General features: G+C 41.5%; 1 protein-coding gene across 26 annotated transcripts in view; it reads left to right on the top strand.

The window, feature by feature from the left end:
* LOC307043663 (neurexin-1a-like) overlaps positions 1-15,036 on the top strand; it is a 248,197-nt gene that overhangs the window by 227,238 nt on the left and 5,923 nt on the right. For 18 of the 26 annotated variants that reach the window (XM_079688296.1, XM_079688295.1, XM_079688284.1 and 15 more), the window contains one exon: positions 8,892-8,979. In XM_079688296.1, coding sequence (XP_079544422.1) covers positions 8,892-8,979 — 88 coding nt within the window. The remainder of the gene's footprint in view (positions 1-8,891; positions 8,980-15,036) is intronic. The other 8 variants (XM_079688285.1, XM_079688297.1, XM_079688281.1 and 5 more) reach the window with 1 other exon arrangement.

The following is a 15,036-nucleotide window of genomic DNA, read 5'->3' as shown; positions in this document are numbered from 1 at the left end:
ACTGAAGGAGAGAATTGCTCATTAGCTTTGAGCAATTGGCCGTTTGTGAATGACACATCCAGACCTGCGGGACAGGAATCTGATTATGATGACACTCTGTGGGAGGTACAGACGACCTGGTCTGTTGTTGTAGGGCAAAGCATCTCTCCCTCTTTCCTTGTCATGTTTTTGCAAATGTTACACATGGGAATTATGCCCACGCAGATTCATCCCAGCAGTGATGGCATCTATATTAGGATGACAAATTTGTTGCTGTCACCTGATGAGGGACTGGGACTGCATGTCAAGACGCAGGTAAAGTCAGGAAGACAGTGATTTGTGGCCGAGCTGCATATTTTTTCTTCTCTTGCTAGCTTTTTCTCAAAACACATGCTTACTGTAGGTTTGCCATCTATTTTTAGTTGTTGAAGAAAGGGAACAAGAAAATGAAGAATTGCATAGTTGCTTTGGACTGAACCGGACCATTTCCCCCAAAAATGACAAGTGTTTGTATGTTAGCATTTAGATAGAAAGCAGCATGATTACAAGCCATTCTCTGGTAATTGACATTCCTCCCTCACTCCCCAGCTTATCCTTAGTGTATGATATTCCTCCAGGGCAGTTCTCTGCTCTCAGGCCAGATTGCTACCAAGGCGAGCTACAGACACGCACAGAGCTCGAGATTCGATTTCAGATAACGAAAATATCAGGGCATCCAGAGGGGAAAATGCTTCAATGCAGACAGATTTCATTTATCTGAGAAATGTGAAAGCAAGGATAAGGGGGAGGGACAAAGTCGACCATGTAATATACTTCGGAGCAGTGTTTATGCATAAGCAAGAGATAGGAGAAATGAGAGAACAAGAGAGGGGAGCGTAGGAGGTAGATGGAGGCAGATACTGTTATGAATTTCATATTAAGATTTTATCATTTGGAGCATGTAGCTAACAGAAGCCATCCAGCCTTCTCCTGTGTAATCTGCTCCAAGCTGTATCGTACATGGCAGCTGCTCGGCGCTCTCCTTCTGCACCGTGAGGTGACTGCAGCTACTCGTCCATATTGTGCTCACATTATTAACATGTCCTAAGTTATAAATAATAAGCACCCTGCTTAATTAGAAATCCAAATATCAACTGTTATTATTTGTCACACAGAATGTCTCGAGTCTGGAGTTCAATCGGGGGGTACTCGGCACCCGTCACACATGGTTCTCTCTGAGTCAGTGACTGACATGGTGATAGTGTGACGCAGGCTCTGACTGGGAAATGGACCCTTTCCTCCCACGCAGCCAGACAACTTTCCCGGTTACCTTGGTGCCTGAGCCCAATCACGCACTGTGCTAAGTGTTGCATTTTCATTAAGGCCACGCGGATGACTCTTCTTGGAAAATAAGTTGAACAGGGTCCTGAGGGGGAATCTAGAAACATCTACAAAGCAGCTTAGCAGTGCCTTGAAGCAGCCACATTAAAAGAAGTCCTCACACAGCAGTGTTCTCAGGTCCCAGAGAGGGACCATGTTTAATGAGGGCACAGGCATGTGTACATTTTAAAGCAGCTGTGTTTATTTCATATCCATATTTTCTTGTACAGTACACCTCTGCACTCCTATATCAGCCTACTTGTTCCTTTGCAACACTCTCTCAAATGCAGCCTTTCATTTCACACAGCTGTGGCAAACAGGCAATTGACCTGCCTCTGCTCACTTATTCCCAGGCCATATCTTTTTTTTAAAGTATTCATTCGTCTGTCTTTACATTTACAAAGAGAAGTTCATCAAGACATGGTTACATTAGCAACAACCTTCACAAACCGTAGTTATACAGTAGCCTTTTTTTGGATATACATACACATTAGAAATGGATTGAGTCCACCATACTGTTGACGCAGAGTATCAATTAAATGTCATTACCAGTCGGCTAGGGCATGTGTTTTTCCATTTGGAACTATGCTTATATCCTCGCACACAGTGTGCTGTGGGTGTACCAGTTGTGTGAAGCATTGCTGCCCTGCAGCACCTTGTTAGACTGTCTGGGGTGCAGTGACTTATCCTCGAGGAGCATGTATGGCAAGACGGTACCAGGGGAGGAGATGGTGAGCCTCCGACCATTCTTTTTTTAATGACACTCTGATACTCTGCCTGAGGTCCAGTTGCAGTAACAGCTGCTACGTTTTAAATAAAGCAAAGCTTTTCTCCCAAAAGGGATGGTGTCTCATAACTTAGCAAGTGAAAAACAGCTGTCGACCGTGGCTGGTTTTACACTATGGCATATGCAAGCAGTCAAAACAGAAAGAAGATACCAATTACTCTGAGGTAATTGCCTTTTAGAAATGCCAGCATCTTTTAGCATGATTTTTCAGGTGCTCTGAAGAACAACGCTACCTACAGAATGCACTCAGTGGCCTGCTCTTATCCCTGAGGGAACTACTGACAGCTTTGAACAATAAAGACAGATATGTGACCCTTAAGCTTTTGATGTGTCTTAGATTTAAGTGGGTGGAGCCATAAAAAGACAGATTGTGGTTGAAGGAACAATTTAATTAATCATAAAATCAGGACATGGCAGGATGGTTTTACTGCTTTAAAATAAGCTTATATTAACAAGCATTTTCCAGATAGTTTTTGATAAATGCTTTTTTAAACCATGCCTATAATTTTCACAAATGCTATCAGTTTTTTAATTTTTTTTCAGTATTTAGGGCACAACGTACTGACTTTCACCAAGGTCAAACTATGAGAATCATGTTATTGATACAGAACAGAAGTGAAAGATTATATATATTTTTTATCAAGACTTTGCTATAATGCTAAAGCTAAGAGTAACACGCTTTGTTCAGTAACATTTCGACAATTCATTTCCAAAAATAATAAAGGACCTGGTTTTGCTAGATGCTGTTTTGCAGCTTTGTTGATCCATTTGCTGAGAATTGCATAATCTGATGTAAATCCTCTTCAGCGAGGACACAGCAGAGAATATCTCCATTTTTACCCAGCTTGTTTCCTATTGTTCAGCACTCACTCTTCTGAGTCGCAGTTGCAATCTGTCGTGCCACCATGAAGCCTCACATCAGAGCCTTTCTTTAATTGTGAAAACGCTCTGAGAATCATGATGTCTTTGAAATTGTAACTTTTGAACATGATAAGCATGTTATATACAGCATATCATCATTTTACGCAGCTGAGCTCCGATAGCGATAATGTCATTCCATTGTGTTCCAGCTCTGCTGAAGTCTGTGTCTGTGTGAGTCCATGATGTTGACAGCTTGGCAGACCAGCAGTAGGAAGAGTGTGGGCGAAGGCCAGGCAACACACTGAGCTGAACTCACAGTCGTATAGGCCCACACGCCTTCATTATTCAGTTGGAATCTATTGAGCATCTGGGACTAAATTATTCATCAACATCGACCTAGTTCCAGGGTGCTAAGTTAGATACTTGGATGTCATCAGGCGTTCTGATAAGAGCTGCTGCTGCAGTGTGATAGCTGCCATGGGTAAATTCATCCCGTGTCTAACCATGAGCTGTTCCTATCTGCCGTCCAATCACCTCCCTCTCACTCTCACTGGCACACTAATGATGTGTTGCTGCAAGAGTGAAGCTTAGGACAACAAACTCCTCCCAATTAGTCTGTACAGACTACATCTCCGGTCAGATCTGGACACTAGCTGGCCACTATCGCTGTAAATCCGCGCCAGCATGAGAAATAGAGGCACAAGGTTCGACCAGGAACATATATAGAATACTGATTCCTCTGCTTTTAGGGTCATTCTGAGCTTTGGCTTCAACAACCGGTGCCAATTATAGACAAGACATTTCAGCTAGAGCATTGGCCTGAAATGGACTCCTGACTGTAACCCTGATATGATTTATCTGGGATTATCAGGATATAATGGGGGGAAAGAAACATGAGGACAACACCAAGAACAGTATAAAAAAACCTTGTAGAACTTAGTGATTTTTCTGATATTGAACATGCCCTTCTGGTAAAAAAAATCACTTCAAAAGGATGTTACTTTTTCTATCCGCCAAAATGTGTTTTTCTGAGCCCATTAATGGTAGAGTAATACCTTAATACCTTCTTTTGAATATGATAATGCAACGGGCATGGTATTTCAGCAAACACTGTCTATCTGCAAGTAAAATACATTATACATTATGTTTTTGTTTTATGACTTCTAAACATATTGAAATCACAATTTCACACACATTAAGATTTTTTAACTTTTTCCGTCGACATATCAGGTGAGATAAGGATAACATTTAATTAAAGAAAACATGATGGATAACATTTTACATAATCAAAGACGTTTGAAATATTCTCAGTTGGAGATGCTTGTTGCGCAGTCCAACTCGATCAATGATTTTCTTCCTTGTATGGTCATGTCTGAAAATAGTGACAGCCTGTGGGAAAAGCTATTCAGTAGGACGCTTACATTTAATAGATTAATTGCAGGATGAGCATTTGGGTCAGGAACACGAAGGATCAGACATAGTCAGACTGCAGGTTGTCACTTGGTGAAGCAAACTGGAAGGGATTTATGTGTGGAGATAATGTGAGTCTTTTAATTTTCAATCAGCCAAAAATGTCCTGGCTGATGGAAGCAAAGCATTTTTGGCAGTCTGAAAAAGTGCTGGCATTTACACCGGATCCTAATGAGCAGCAGATTACCGACATTGAGTGAAAATGTTTTTTCAATTTTATTATTTTCACCAATCAGTTAAATAACAAGATAAATCTTTACAAAGCAAGACCTTACATTGGCCCAAACAGGGCTTACAAAGGGTATGACAACTGAAAAAGCAGAGAGGCAAAAGAAAACATTGAGCATCCTCAGTGGAATACATTACCAGGACAGCAGAGGCATGCTTCGGATAAACCCTTCAGATGCCTTCAGTGTCCTCCTGACTTTCAGCTCGTCTCCAAAGAGACATGGTGTGTGCCAGAGAGCATTCATCAAATTAGACCAGAGAGAAAACAATGTGAAAACCCTCGGCTCTCCGCAGAGACATGCCGACAGGTTATCACAGAGGTGTCTCTTCTTGCTCTCGTGCAGGTGAGCAGCACACAGCCTCCTCTCCAAAGAGCAGTGTCCTCCCCCCCCCGCTCCTCTCCCTGCCAGGGGAAACATGCTTTCAGGGGAGAAAGGTACAGATGTAGTGCATTATAGTAAAGCCACCTACTCCATGCTGTAGTTATTAGAGAGTGGCATTGGACGCTGTCTAGTCTACCATTAGTGGGTTACTTATGCCTGTTTCTAGGCTTGTAGATAGCATGGTGTCCAGCACAATGACACCGTTGACTAAGCTTTAGCGAGGCACACATGCAGACCACGGCTCGGCCTGGACATCTCATTAAGGAGGACCATTATCAATCGTCAGAGATCGAAATCCACTATGACAGTGCTGAAGAAAGCACCAGGGCGCCTTGGGCTGAGTCAGGATGGAAGTTCCCGGTCCACATCCCCTTTGATGGTTCAATCAGTGTACGAGCCAAGGTCAGTCATAGCTTTACTTTGCTTGGACTAGGTCTACTAGGATTATTTTTTTTTGCAAATAAAATCCTTCCCTGACGGATAAAGTATTTGAAACGACAATTTACTTGGAAACTATGAACATTTTCATACATTTTGTATGAACACTAAAAGCAGGTTTCTCTCTACAGTATATTTTTCCTCCATTATTGTGTGGTTTATTCTCCCAACTGTCTCTGCAGGTTTTCTCAGTACATCTCATAGGAGTGTTCTCTCTCGCAGATAAATGAGCTGTGCTTTTGGGTCACTATGGCTTCGGTACTTTACCGCTAGATTAATGATGCTTAGCAAGCCCCGAGCCTTTGCTTTTAGCATTTTAGAAGTACCTCCATAAAATGAACTACAGGTACATCTTGTTTATTCGCTTATCTATTGGAGTTCATTCCTGTGGAAATGGTGCTATAGTACACATCAGTAAACTTGACTCTGAGCCAATGAACCCTCCTAAAAACATACTGTATTTCTAGAAAGACTTCAGAAACAAAGGTTCCATTCATATCAGGGATGCTCTTTTTATAAATGTTGCTAAAAATTGCCAAATGCAAATCCTGCGTTATTTCTTGTGTTGGAAATTCCACACTTAATCACCTTCTGGTAAGAAAAGAACAAATATACAAGCTTAAACCAAAGTTGTGTTATTTAATAAAGAGTTAACAGAATCAATCATATTTCCAGCTGGAAAGGACAGAGGTCCGGCACTAGTAGATAGTACCAGGATCTGACCCCGTTACACAGAAAAGCAATGTCATTTATACAGATGAGACACAGGAAGGAAGGCAATCCACATTACAGTCCTAAATTGGGTGGGGGGGGGGCAGACAGAAGAGAAAGCGCAGCATGTTAATTACAAGCCCTCAACATCCATATGGTAATTGTCTGACAATAGTCAGGGCGACACCCTTCTGTCTGACAACATTGTGTAGCCAGGAGACCTACATACATATTGAACCGCTGTAAATTCCCTACATATTCTCTTTTAGGAAAAATCTCAGTGTCCTTTTTTAGGAATCCCATCCAAGCTACCTGTCAGTTTTCATCACAGTGGCTAAATGACAAAGTAAGCCCCACACATTGCCCACATTGAATTGTCACGGGTGAGAAAGAAGCCAAGCGTTGGAGGAGGACACCATGAATTGGTAATGTTATTGGATTTCAACCAGGTCATGACCACATCAAAATGTTGACCTACACGCTAATCCTTGCTGGCAGACTGACGCACTGTAACTTGTGAATTCATTTTAGCGTTGCTTCAGAGGCTTACATCCACTACACACACAAGATGCATTTAAAAGTATAGCATACAGTTGATATTTTGATTAGATCAAAGAAGGCTTGGACCTGGAGGTGGCTTCCAGACACAATTGCCAACAACAGCCTTTTGTCCTTGGAGGGTGAAATTACATTATTTTATTACGTTGTTATGAAACTATATATCATAGTTCCCTATCACTTATTTGAAAATCTCAATCATGGTCCAGTGACACATTTATTCAGTTTCGTACAGTTATTACAGTATGTCCATATAATGTATATTTCTAAAGGTCAGACCTTCTATAAACTATTTTCTCTCGAAGAATCATAGCTTTATATTTCAATAAAATGTCCCCAAAGACTTTATTTAATGTCTGTACATTTTATTACAAAATCAAAGATTATCCTGTAAAGAATGAATTACATATTAATAATTCAATTTAGCTGTGATGATGGAGTCGAAGGCCTCGCACTTCTGACCTGAATGAGGAGACAGAAACATAAAAATATGAACGGGCATATAGCTCCACTCAGGTTATTCTATAGAGAGTTAGCCTACATCTCACACACCCACATCACACTGCTTCCTCTTCTCTGCTTGCAAATACATCTGAAGGACAGAGTACAAAGGAGAGAGAGAGAGAAGGGTGTGAGATGTAGGGAGAGAGAATGAGAGAGGTAAGGTGGGAGGAAGAGAGAGAGTATTGATTACTTGATTCCCGTACCTCTGCCAGTGAGTGCAGAGTGTCAAGATCTCCCGCCAGGAAAAACAAATCACAAGGCTGAAGTGATGGATGTGGCACTCCAGGATCCGGCGGTTTTGCCATCTGGATGGCCGGCACTGTATATCAGCCTCATGCACAGCAAATTAAATATACATTTGGGCGGCTTCCCCGGGCCTCAGCACAGATGCACCAAAAGCAGCCCTCCGCCACAACTCCCTTAATGGCCTTGATCTATCATTTCCAGGTCTATTATGTAAAGATGATGTTGGGCCGTGTTCAGAATGTCGAAATGATGTTACCGTCACAATACAATTGCATTATATGCAGCCAAATGGATGTTAAGCAAAATGACATCACCTCTAATTTCCTTAAGATGAGTCAATACTAATCCAACTTGCCAATTTGTTTTGATGCCCAGTCAAACATCAGTGAAATAATGGCGCAAATCGAATAAAACCCCAAGTCCATCATCATTTTTTCGGCTCTAATGCATTTCTCACCCCTTTTTATTTTTAAATGTTTTGGCTGTCATATACATAGTACAATAAATATGCTCAAGCATGTGTCAAAGGATTTAAAAAGTATTTTACAAACAGGATAAGTAGAGGTGTAAGGCTAAATGTATATAGCAGCAGGTTATTCTGCTTAGCAGCGCTCCATAACCCAAAATCTAACCCGGCTCTGAAGAGGCTGCGATGCTTAAATGAAATGACCTTTAACGCAGAGCTGATCGAATGGCCTGAAGCATCACTATAAAAGAACATTGCAGTATAATGTTTTACAGTGTACTTTTTTCTGGTCTTTTGTTTGCCCTCTACCATTTTCCAACAGGGGAAAATGTATCGTGTTTGGGAGTGCATTGAAAATGTGTTGTTAGAGTAGACATGGTAGCAGAATAATGAAGCAGTGTAAATTCAACAATTTATTTTTCTATCATTTTTTTAAAAAGATACTGAAATACCTTTAAAGATTAAAACAAATATTGAATTAAACTTCTTCTGCTCTGTACTTTGTTTTTCTCAAATCTCTTCATGGCTGCTTGTCCTCTAAATGTCAGAGGTGTGATTTAATGGCTCTTAACAATCATTTAAAGGACTTTGCTAAGCCGCACTCTGCAGCACAAGTTGAGCATGCAAGATGTACAATTGTGCCCTGCACTTCAGCCCCCTCCGCTCCTCAATAATCAGATCTAATTTCTTTAAGGATATAGCGTTGTGTGGAAAGCAGAGTAACAGCTGCTCCAGCACCAGGCAGAGTGTGAGCGTTTTGACGGATAAATTCAGCAGCCAAACACTGTAGCTGTCTGGATTCACTTCTCATCTGCCCCTCTCTCCTTAACCTAACCTCCCAGACCCCATTGATGCAGCAATGTATTTCATGCCCTCACCACTCCACTGCCTCTCTTTTCAGACAACCGACGACTTGCTGGTGGCATCCGCCGAGTGTCCAAGCGATGATGAGGACATTGATCCCTGTGAGCCGAGCTCAGGTGGGTTAGGTTAGTCATCTTTTTTTATATTCTACTTCTCTATGGGCGTGTCACTGTGTCTATGTGTGTCATAGTCCACCCGCACCAAAGAAGTATTTACCCACAGTGTTCAAGTGAGCAGATTGGAGTTTCCCACAGAGCTTGAACTCTTCTCAGAGGCAGAGTTGTTCTTACTTTTGCAACCGACATCTGCACGATACAACAAGCTGGAGGCTATCCATTAGCTCTGGGTTGGAAACTTCTACCCTGCCACTGAGTATGGCTTTACCAGTTCTCATATGTCAGGATATAGGAATGTAAAATATAAATGCAGTAAAACGTGTAAAAGGCTATGTTTTTTAGTGTTTGTTTTTTTATCTGGATTGCCTCAAGCTACAATACACAATCTATACCTGAAAGGTCGGATAGGTTAACATTTAACTACATATCGCTTAAAGCAATATTACAACCTTTTTGGAAACACTCTATCTGTTGACATATCTTGACTACATATGAAGCTACACTGTAAAGCCAGCAGTCTGTTAGCTGAGCTTCACATAAGGACTAGAAATCAAATAACCAGCTTACCTGTGCTCACTAATTAAACACGTCCTAACTTAATCATTATTTACATAATTTAGTGAACATGGAATAGGCCAGGCTGGCTGCTCCCCCTGTTTCTAATGTGTTTGCTAATCTAAGCTGATTGTGGCAGCTGGTTCTAGAGTCATGGTTACTTCACAGACAAATAAAACAGAATAAACACATTTCCCAAAACTTTGAGCTATTTCTGTAATTATATGAATTGCTTTCAGTTAATAGCTACTGATGGTTTTCATGATATTAGCTTCCTCTTCTGGTTCGTAATGGATTATTTGGCTACCTACCACTCATTGTCATTTTACTCAACACAAGTAGCTTTTCAGAGCAGTTCTGTCTTTGAGAATTGCATGCATAACTTAAAGTCAACACGGCTTAAGGTGTTTTGCATGCGTCAAAGCAGTTGTCATTACCACATTTTTATTTTGTGCACTTATTTTGCTGTCTTAACCTCATGGCATTGCTTAAGTGCATACTGAAGAGTTCTCAGAACAACACACACTTGTAATTATTAGACCCACGTGACTCCGACACTCAATATCACAGAGAGTTAACCGAGAGAGGAGTGGGTGAAGGCTGATTTTTACAAAAGTGTGTCAATGGTCTCCTCTGTTGTTAATCAAGTTCTATCTCCTGTTGTTTCTGTTGTACAATAGTTCACGTTAACTGCAGGGGACTTCCCTTGAAGTTTAAGATTGTAGCACATATATCACATACAGTATGAGGTGTTTGTCTTCATGAAGCAAACAGAATGAATTTGATCTTTAGTTCTTACTGTGTTCAAGAGCCCAAATATATTGAAACCAAACAAAGCACTTCTTTGTTGTCTTCAGTTTTATTCGGAAAAATTGCTGTTGTTATACTGTTTGTTCTCTGCAATGCCGCCAAACTTTTAATCTCTTACCTTGCCACACAAGGAAGGCAATTAAGTCTAACCCTTGCTCTCGCCTTTGAATAGAAGGATTTTCAAATGCATTCGGAAGTGATGAGACGCACAGAGAACAATTAAGTCAAGGCCCAAGGCCCCCCACTCCATCTAGATGTGCTATCGATCAGTATGTGGTCATAAAACCTGCACTAAATTAATGTCTGCCCCACAGCAAAGACTATCAACTTTCTAGTCTGTGTCTCTTCCTGTTCCTCTGGCCTTCCACTAGCAAGAGAACCTGACTCTACAGTTACTCTATCCCTATGTATTCCTCTAACTCTCATACTGCACGTTAGAGTGATATTCCCATTGGGTAGCATCACAATAGGTGCTTCCAATGTACATCTGTTACCTCTGTCAAACACCATACACAGGAGATTGGTCTGCGTGCTGATTCACACCAACAGCTTGCATTATGATATTTTTTGACAAGGGCATCTGCCAAAACATCAGTCGCGAACTGTGCGATGCTCAGGGACGCACACTCCCCGAGCAGAGTATCCCTCTCCTTCTGTGATCACCGAAGGGGATTTGACACCAGAGCTGTGGGCTCCCACGGTGGCAGCTGTCTAACACTGTATCCTGATTAATATCTACATTCAGAAGGATTCACACGCTCTGCCAAGCACTCGCCACATCTCAGACGGGGTTGCTGTGCATAAAGAAGTGGATCCACTGTCACTGATAAGGGTCCACTCTATCATATTACTGTTCAGCCAACTCCTTTTAATGACACTAATAATGTATCATTTTTCAAACAGAGCCTCGACAGTGTGTTTTGACTGACGACTCAAAAGAAAGTGAGATGCACCCGTTCTTCATATATCTTTCTCTCAACCATGTGTTTGGGTTTAACAGCACATCGTTAGGATATTGTGGGTGCATAGGTGATCCCAAGAGGTGAGCTCTGAAGCAGACTGTTATGTGAGCTTTCTTAGCCCAAGGTCATCCTGTGTGTCATCTGGAGTCCAACAGCTGTTGAGTGACATCAATCGGGTAAACTTGGTTATTGCTGTGCTGTATTTATTTTACCTCCGGAAACCATAGAAAGCCAGTGTTACCAGCAAAGCTTATCACCCAGCAAGACTCAGATTAGATCATACTGCAGCAAATTGAATCTCCCCCCTGGTTCAGGAAACCACTGAGGAATACACAGACCCCCGATGCTGCAACACATCTGATCTGTAATGGGGCTGGATCGGGGACTGTGCATGTGCTAAGCAGCAGGGCTGTGACAGCTGAAAAGCACTGCCACTATGATTACAGGCATCTATCTTTGTGATGTCTATTGGGAAAATTGGGAAGCAAAAAGAAATGCTCCATGAAAAATTGCTTCCACCTCACCTTCTTTGACAGACAAGAGATATGCAAATATGCTGCATAATGAACTATATGTACCGGTGCCTTTAAGGGCAGATCTGGTGTTGTGAAAATACTTTATAAATCCTGACATTTAGCTTAAAGTAGTCCCGCATTTTCTACACCAAAAAAAAAGATTTTTCATCTAAAGGCCAGGATGAAGTGTTGGCCAATCATCCAGAGAAAATCGTTCAGTTGTGTGAAAATAGCCTGATGAACAGTCGCTGGAGATGGCGTTTGGCGCTGATTTTCAAGTACCAACCTCGGTTTTCATGGGGAAAGTTAATGGAACAGGTTGTTTGGCGAGCAGCATGGGGTCACAGGGAACGGATGTCTCTTACCTGCCTGCTTCATTTCAGTGGCGTCATGCAGGACGTTGATGGAGGGCAGCTGCTGCACTGTGGCCCATTATCCAAGGTTACACCCCGCAACTGCCTTTGTTCCTCATCAGTTGGTGTTGCTCTTGAGTGTTCTTACTGCTAGTCCTCCATTTATTTTTAAATAATCTAACTTCAGCTCCTAGATCTGATATATTTCTAGATTCTTATACTGTAGAAAATGTGCAGTATGGTGACAAGGATATGATAGTTATTGTAACAACATGTTATATTCTGAGCGTCCATAGTTTACTGGTGTAATACATAGCATTATACCTACCTTGTCAAAATAATCCTTATATAACTGTCACTTTAGAACCAACACCAGTATGCACCATGCGGAAATAATGATGAAGGACAGCATCTGAAAGTTTCTCTTGCTTTTGATTTCAGAGCACACATTGTTTCTCGATCCACTATTTCGTCTTTCTTCTCAAAGTGCAAATAATAAGAGTGATATCCTATCATGATATATACTGCATCCGCCAGGTGTTTATCTTAAGCATGTTTACACCTTTTGAGCTACTCCACCGTCATTAATTATGAAACATGCAGTCGTGTGAAATGTGATTTGTATGATAGAAATGAGCTTTTTGTCAAATACATGATGCACACCAGCAGCCTCAGTGAGAGATTTGGTGTATGGACCCTTCTACCTTTCACAAATAATCTCTCAGTGCTTTTATTCTCAGCTCCAGTAGCCTTTCACTGCTGAGTGCCCATAGGCAGGTTAAGGTTAATCATCTCTAGTTTCCTCCTCTGTCTATGCTCTCTCGTCTTTTCCTCTCCTCGAGCATTCTGTGGAGAAAAATACATAGCAGCTACTAATGTGTTTCACATTTGTTTTATTAGATGTAATGTATGGGTGGGGAAACAATACATTGAGTAAACCAATAAATCAAACGGCAAATGAATACTCCCTTTAACCCAATGGCAATGGCTGAAATGCACCCGGCCAGGAATGAGGAAAAATTAGAGTAAATCATTATTTTAAAAGAAGCTGTGAGATTAATGAAACATTAAGAGCTCTGTGCTGCCTTAAGAGGTCACTGCCCATATTTAATAGGTTATTCAATCATACCCAGCTGGAACTCTTGTGTGGGCTCAGTCCTTTCTATGCTGAACACAGTCGCATGCTTCTTGTATGCCGACATACGCTGTAGCAGAGATTGGTTTTACGAATGAAAAGAGCCCGCTAAGGACTGGATGCCATTTCAACCTGATCTTAGCTCATGCCCTTCAAACAGCACTGATGACCTTCAAGCTACACACATGCTTTAACCAACTCTAATAACAAACACATTGCTGTCATAATTGCATGCGTTGCCAATCTTATGGAATTCTGCCTTTTTTGTTTTCCTGCACTCTTTCAGGGAGGATTATGTCGTCCAAGTCTTCTTCCTACATTCTATTTTAAATTAAGTGTGTTCTGAGAGAAAACAGGATTTCACACTTACTGTCAGTTTTTCTCTTTTCTGATCCCCCCCATGTTTATATTTTCAATTATTATTATTTTTATACCGCACCATCTTTCAGATGTGCTGACATTGATGCTAACACTGTGTGTCTGTTTGTATGTCTAAGTAGGGCATGAAAGACTTTGCTTTGCAAAGAAAAGAAAGGAAGCCAAAGGTCACTTGTGTTAATGGTATAGTAACCTTGGTGTGGGATATATAACCCGATGACTCACAGCTGACCAGCTTATAATGATGCTTTTAAATGTTGTATTTCTCATAATTGACATCTAGCAACAGTGTGAAAGACCTCTGAGCCCTTATTGTGTCTTTCAAAGCGAGAAAAGACTTCTCATATGCTGTTGGGCAGTGTTTTCCTATGAGCATTCGAAGTGGTCTTTAGTAAAGTCATGGTCACACTTCACAGAACAGTTTGTGTCAGAATGTTTGAATAACACACACTGTGAGTCTGTAGTTTAGATCTGATTATTTTCTCCAGAAGACGTTCAGATGATTTGTAATGGAAAGCCCCTCTGTAGCTATCGGCCCACTGTGCATATCATAAATGAAGAGCCTAAGAGTAACCCGACTCTGAGAGAATCTAATCAAGAGGCAAACTCCAGACATGTGATGTTCATGCCGAGTAAGATTAGCTGGCTTCTTTCATCTCCCCTTTTTAAGTGGAGTCCCCCTGGGCAAAGGCTTGAACTGTACCATACCTTTTACCGAGATGATTCAGACACCTTTTAATAATTCGCACTTGGACCTCACTACATGCTCGCTCAGCGCTCTGTTCACCATCCTCCACCATCAGCGTGAGCAGAGCCACTTCAGGCTCACACGTGCACGCTGTCATCCGGCCCGCTGCCAGCATGTCACAAGTACAGGATGACTCGCATCACTTCTCGAGGACACTCAGATAATTAAAGAAGGAAGAGGGATTTAATAAGTGTTTTGGCTCTGCTGCGGCTGATACAGTGACCTGTCTGCGGACTGATCCCCGACTATATGACGCCTCTGACAGCTTGTGATTATGTTTGGATATGTGAAGTAAGAAGATGGTATAACAGTAATCTGGGTGAATAACAGCAACGTGTCAGTCAGCATGGCAACTAAGCCTGGGGTCGCTCTAAAGAGATCACACAGCCACACCTTCTTCAGCTCTACAAGATGCACATGTTTATACACTGTTGCGGGTAGCAGAGTATCAACTTCACACAAAATGTACTGTATTTTCTTAATTGACTGATACTAGGCAAGTTTTACGAAACTATTCACGAAAAGGCTTCCTCCATGAGTACTTAACAAAACCATTCAGACCCATCACAACTACTTCCAGTTAATACAAGTTCAAACGTGGTCTGTCTAC

The sequence above is a fragment of the Notothenia rossii genome (assembly GCF_949606895.1).
Source record: "Notothenia rossii genome assembly, chromosome: 6".
NCBI classification, from domain to species: domain Eukaryota; kingdom Metazoa; phylum Chordata; class Actinopteri; order Perciformes; family Nototheniidae; genus Notothenia; species Notothenia rossii.
The sequence above is the reverse complement of the archived record's forward strand: the minus strand, read 5'-3'. Positions and strand labels throughout refer to the sequence as shown.